This window comes from Benincasa hispida, chromosome 1 (assembly GCF_009727055.1).
Source record: "Benincasa hispida cultivar B227 chromosome 1, ASM972705v1, whole genome shotgun sequence".
Classification (NCBI taxonomy): domain Eukaryota; kingdom Viridiplantae; phylum Streptophyta; class Magnoliopsida; order Cucurbitales; family Cucurbitaceae; genus Benincasa; species Benincasa hispida.
In genome coordinates this window covers 21,184,168-21,190,268 of record NC_052349.1, presented here as the reverse complement: position 1 = coordinate 21,190,268, position 6,101 = coordinate 21,184,168, and the positions used below count along the sequence as shown (strand labels likewise).

At 31.3% G+C, this 6,101-nt stretch overlaps 1 protein-coding gene across 1 annotated transcript; it reads right to left on the bottom strand.

Moving 5' to 3' along the window:
- Nucleotides 1-3,557: 3,557 nt before the first annotated feature.
- LOC120072297 (stress-response A/B barrel domain-containing protein HS1-like) lies at nucleotides 3,558-4,834 on the bottom strand. Its single transcript, XM_039024753.1, has 2 exons — nucleotides 4,647-4,834; nucleotides 3,558-4,138 (listed from the first exon to the last, which is right to left on the bottom strand). Exons 1-2 carry the CDS (start codon nucleotides 4,784-4,786, stop codon nucleotides 3,793-3,795), a joined length of 486 nt encoding a protein of 161 aa, XP_038880681.1. The 5' UTR covers nucleotides 4,787-4,834; the 3' UTR covers nucleotides 3,558-3,792.
- Between the last annotated feature and the right edge of the window lie 1,267 nt (nucleotides 4,835-6,101).

Genomic DNA, 6,101 nt, shown 5'->3' with positions numbered 1-6,101 from the left:
AAAAAAAAGAATAATAAAAAAAAGTGAAATACGATTAAGAAAATTAAAAATAAAAATATTGGGTGAAAAATGAAGTCAGCTCTTTGAGTCTTTCTTCTCCATCATCATCTTCTTCATCAAGCTCTCTCTCTTTCCATTCTTTCTGTATTTCTTCCAGTTTCTTAAACAACCATTTCAATAATTTCTTCCAACTATTTCGCTAGCTAGGGAGCAGGGGTGGCTATGATTTAGATTAACAGAAAGCACCTTATAATTAAATTAGACCTATTTCATTAACATTTTTTACAATGATTTGTATCTTTTTAAGCACGATGATTGGATTCTTAAACAAATTTTAAAAATAAAAACAACTCTTTGAAGGTTATTTATTTTGGTTATCAAAATTTGACAATTTGGATGTGTAAGTAGTGCCCATAGATTTAATTTAAAAAAAAAAAATGATTACCAAATGGTAGAGAAATTGATTTTTTATCCAAAATTTTTACATTGAATTTTTTAATCATATTTCACACTTTTTATTATTCTTTTTGCCAACTCACCTCATTTTTTTAATTCCAATTTAATAGTAGGGACCATTTTTAAGTTTTATTGAAAGTATAAGGACCAAAGTTGGACATTTAAAAATATAGGGATTAAAATGAAACGACTATTAAAGTATATGCACCAAAATGATATTTTAACCTTAAATTTATTTTTTATAATCTTCCTCCATCCAAATTTTTATAAAATTAATATCTCGTTATTTTAGTAGACATCGATATTTTAAACCTTAATAATACAACCAATTAGAGTTGTGATATTTTACTATTATTTGTAAATATTTTCAGTAATTTTATCATTTAAAATAATTTTTCACAATAATAATTGTTAGTAAATAGTTTAATATAAAATTAAACTATACAAATTGTTAGAAAGGTACCAACACGCAACGAAAGATATCAGGATCCATAAGCACTCTAATTGATTAATTTTGGCATAAAAGAAACATGCTTAAACAAAGTTTAATGGGTTTCAAGTACATACCTTTGAAGAACCTTTGAAATCTCTATTTCCAGTTGCAAATTCCTCCAAATCTTGGTGTAGACCACCACAAGATCTTCCCTACTATTCTCAACGGTGCTCTAGATTGAGTTGTGGGACTCGAGATAAGCTGGAATCAAAGGAAATTTAGAGAAAGCTCACTGCAACAACCCAAATGAAGAACATCTTCTTCTACAAGAATTTTCAGCTAAAATTCTTTCAATTGCTTAACTCAACTTCACTCCAATCTCTTCAATATATTGCCGACTATCATGCAAAGAGATTTGCTGCATGGGATGCAGCTCATGCTTGGAGTAAATGAAGGTTGTGAGCTACTTTGAAGATGAACATGAAAGACCCTTTTTTGATTTTTGTGTAATTTTCTATTTCCAAAATCTATTTTGATTTTAAAATCATATTTTATTTCTATAATAAAAATTTATTAATTTTATAAATTAATTTCACAAATTAATTTTCTAATAAAATTAATAAATAATTATTTAAACAATTTAAATAATTCTAATTAATTTAATATCTAATATTAAATTAATTTTTACACAAATTCATCTTCATATATTTAAATCATATTTAAATATATATTCTTCAATTCCATTTGATTCTAATTTGAACATTTCAAATTAACTTATCAATGCTACTATAGAGCTAATCCATTTCTGAGCTAGTAGGGGACCTACAGATCATGGGCTCCAACGATCCGAGATTAATCGGCTAAACTCATTAGACCGATCTAACCCCATTCGTTAACTAATGGGTCATTTCACTAAAGCCCATAGTTGAACTCCCCTCACTACAGATATATTATGTCCACTCGATATAACCATGATTAGTAAATCAACCCTTCATAGGTTGTTCGTAATAATGATCGGGTAAAATCTCTGTTTTACCCCCGAAATTACCTCTTGTTCCTTAAGTTCTCACAGATCCTCTAATGAACAATTGTTTTATGATCCAATCACAAAACTGAGTCCCTCTTGGGCCAATGAGAGGGCAGAGCCTCTTGTACAAGACCCAGAATCAACACTTAAGGGAACAACCTCTCTACTATCCCTAAAGCGGGTAGGAGTTAATTCTATCTTGCACCCTATGTCCCCAGCTATCCATCTAGTCTTACTCCTGAAATGGGAGTCTTATTGAGCTGGCAATGTTGAGCCAACCCTCACCTATGCAAATCTAAGGGTAATCCCGAATAAATAGAAGTTCATAGTTAGCTCAGAATTAAGGTCAAGTTACCTAGATCATTGCTTTGAAATAATTAGTCTTAAACAGTAAACAATGTTATAAAGTAAGGGTGACTCATTTCGTGGTCCGATCTTGTACAAACCCTTTTGCACAACCTCCATTCCTCATGTCCAACATGAACAAATTAGGACCACTTCATTTGTAACACTTTACAACTTCTTGTAACAACTACAGAGCAGGCCACATCCAATAGTGTTACCAAAATAAGGTACCCAACCTTATTCATATACTATATATCATTTTGACTATTTACTCGAACCTGATCCACCTTTATGTCTCCACATAAAGTTCAAGTATTCATCTAATAGTTAAAAGACTTTCAGATTTATTGGATTTCTATCAAATAATAGATCTATTCAATAACACTTTTATTGAATTTTCAGAATAAGTTCTATTGTTTACATATCACGAGTTTTAGAACATAAAACCCAACACAAATTTCAAACAATAAGGGCATTTGGTCTAGTGGCATAGTACGATTCTCACTTTCCTACCAATAAACCATGGGGAAATATCAACTTTCGATCACTAGAATTCTACTTTTGCTCCATTGTTCTTCCACTTTCGAGCTCAAAAGAAGGATACAATTTGATCATTAGAGATAAGTCCAAAGTCTCTAAAAAGCTTGTGGTCATTGGAGCTGGTTACATTAGTCTAGAAATGGGTACTGGTGTATTTAGATTGACAATTAAGTTGGTTTTACTCCCAAACTTAATTATGAATATTGATATTAGTAATCGTATTCATATTAGATTAAATAATAGATGACATTTTTTTTAATGTTTTATGAGTATTTATAAAAATTGCTCACCGTGTTGAAAAGTTTTCGAGCCAAGATGATGAATGATGCTCAAGATATTGGCTAAAAAGAAAGAGACGAGATATTAAGAGTGCATATAATGGCGTCCAATGTAAGAGAGTTAATTCATGAGGTAGCTATAGTGTTACAATATGATGCATTAAAGGAGGACATAGCTTGTGTTTGCCATGCACATCCCACAATGAGTGAGGCAAAGAAGGAAGTAACAATGGCAACATATGACAAGTCAATTCATATTATAAGACATGAATAAACGTCTATCCTTTCTTCTTAATCCATGTTTTCTTTTTTATCAAATGGGGCTTTAAAATGACTTTCACGAGTCATTTATTTTTTCTTATTACTCTATTCAGTTAAGGGTCGAAGAAATTTTTTTTCAACTTCCATTTGGCTCTGGTTACAATGGTATGTTTGTGCTTTTTATACTTGAGTTTCAAATAAAAATGAAATCAGAATATGTAGAATAATTGAACTATTGAAGCTCAGTTGAGTTTATTAGAACACCAAGAAGGATTTCCTCAAAAGAAATCCAAACGACAGTTTTCATAACTAAACACAATGTGCAGCCAGCAACAAAGCGTATACAAGAGTTGATAGAAATAAATTAGCAATAACGAAACCTTTTTAGTACAAGCATCATGATGTAAAAAGGGGACCTTATATTTATTCTATAAGACATAAGTAGACTTGTATTAGTTCGATCCATTTGAGTTTGTTAACTTTGGTTCATCCGAGTTTTTTGACTTCAATGCATCTGAGTCTTTTGCCTTCGGTTCATCTGAGTCTTTTGACTTCGATTCATCTGAGTCTTTTGACTTCGGTTCATCTGAGTTTATTAATGTCGGTTCATCAAAGTTTATTACCGTGGGTTCATAGTCGACAACAATAATTTTTTCCAAGGAAGGAAGGAACATGTCTGAAAATTTCGCATGCGCCGGGTGTTCTATGTACTCTACCATGCCCTGCTTACTCTCAAAGGTGGATTGAAAGACGTGAGTGTAGCCTTCATGTAGATTTTCAATGCTAACATTCTTGCCCCTGTCATTGTAGAACAAAAGGAAATGCTTAAGCTCATTAATTAATGGATTTTAAAGCTAACATTATATGTAAAAATAACAAGGAAAAAAAATAGCAGAAATAACATTTTCTATTTTTCTCAAAGCCATTTCCATTTTGTCACATAACAATCTTCCATCTTGTCTAGTGTATTCTCGTTGGTTTTGGCTAAAACCAACCCATCGTTCGTTCTAATCGGTTGGTCGATTTTAAATAGCCTTCCAGAATCGTTAACCACCCACCGACTATAATCGATTGGTTGGTTTTCGGTATCCAATTGTGCCTAAAATGAGTACCAACCAACTGATGTTGGAAAAGAAACTTAATTTGATGCATGGAAGAATCTTTTGAATAGAGCAAAAACCTCCACCCAGTCAAGTTTTTCCCGAAACTTCACTCTCTATCGAAATCTCGAAATTTCCCACCATGAGAATAACCGAGTCGGGTAGAGAAAAAAAGGAAAAAAAAAAAAGAAAAAAAAGAAAATTACCACTGAAAAGTCTTCATAGGTTCAATGAGATTGACGAGATTTGCATATGCCTTCTTGAGTTCTTCGATCTGTTCCTCAGTAATTTCATCTTTGAACTTCGCTAGCAAAATATGGATCACCATTCCTTTCGATTCCCCCATCACTTGATTCCTCTCTTATTGCAAAGGCTTCAAGCTTTTACGCTGAAATGAAGCCATTCGTTTCTGTATTTATACAAATAACATGTGTCAACCTAACTAAACCAAAACACCTTTTTTTTAAAAATTTTTATTTTGCATGGATTCCTAAAATTAAACAATAAAAAATAAAAAAGTAGTGATTCCATAAAATATTAAACCTATTCATCTTTGACAGATGCTCACCCAGAGTTTTTTGTACCTCCCATTTTTTACTTTTTACTTTTTTCACTTTCATTTATTCTCTCTATCTAAAAAACAGATTCGATTTGATGTATGGAAAATTGAGTTTACTTATCCATTCAGTTGACTTTTAACATCAAAAGACATTGAAGAAGCTCAAACAAAATTCAACTACAGGCTCCCCACGAATTAACAACAAGTACAATAAGAATTCGATTCGACAATAAGCTAAGAGATTAAAAAATGATGTTTTTCGAATCCACGATAATATTTAGTGGGAAATTACGACTATTTATATGATTTATAAATATAATATCTAAATACATTCAAAACAATTATTTAAATTAGAATCTATTACTAAATACATATTTGAAAATATGAAAGACAATTATGTTTTCGTTGAACCCTTTGTTTTCAAATTTCTTACTTAACATGCTCTAAATTTGTACACATAACCTATTTTTTTTTTTACATAAATTTATTTTTTCTTTCAAGTTAAATATTTTCAATCTAACATTGATATGAAAACAAATTAGTTTCCATAGCTTAGTTTCTTTTTTTTGGTTTTTTCCAAGTAATTGATGCTCTTTGTTGCTCTGACATTCTTCACTCCATCGTTGTGTCGTCGATCACCCTTTGTCATTTCCTCCATTTGGCATTTGTTTTTTTTTATTTAAAAAAATCATCTTATTAACTCTTTAACACTATATAATACCAAAGATTTGGACCTTGATCATAATGACATTGGTTTAGTATTAAATAGTAAGTAAAAGAAAAAAAGGGTCAAAACTACATCGACCAACTTCTATAAAATTATGTTTATAAACCGATAATTGTGTACAGACTTTTGCATGGAAAAAAACCGCATTGATTTATTTTGATAAATTTTTATTTTCCTCTATTTTTCTCCCTTAGCTAAAGTCTCATGTAGCTCATTTTCATTGGGTTTGGCCAAAACCAACCGATTGTTCGTCCAACTCCAAAATCGCTAACCATCCGCCCAATTGTAACCGATTGGTCGGTTTATGCCTAAAACCGACAATAACCCACCATTGTGTTTTTATGTTGATCTCTTGGTTCCTTTTAGATTAATCCT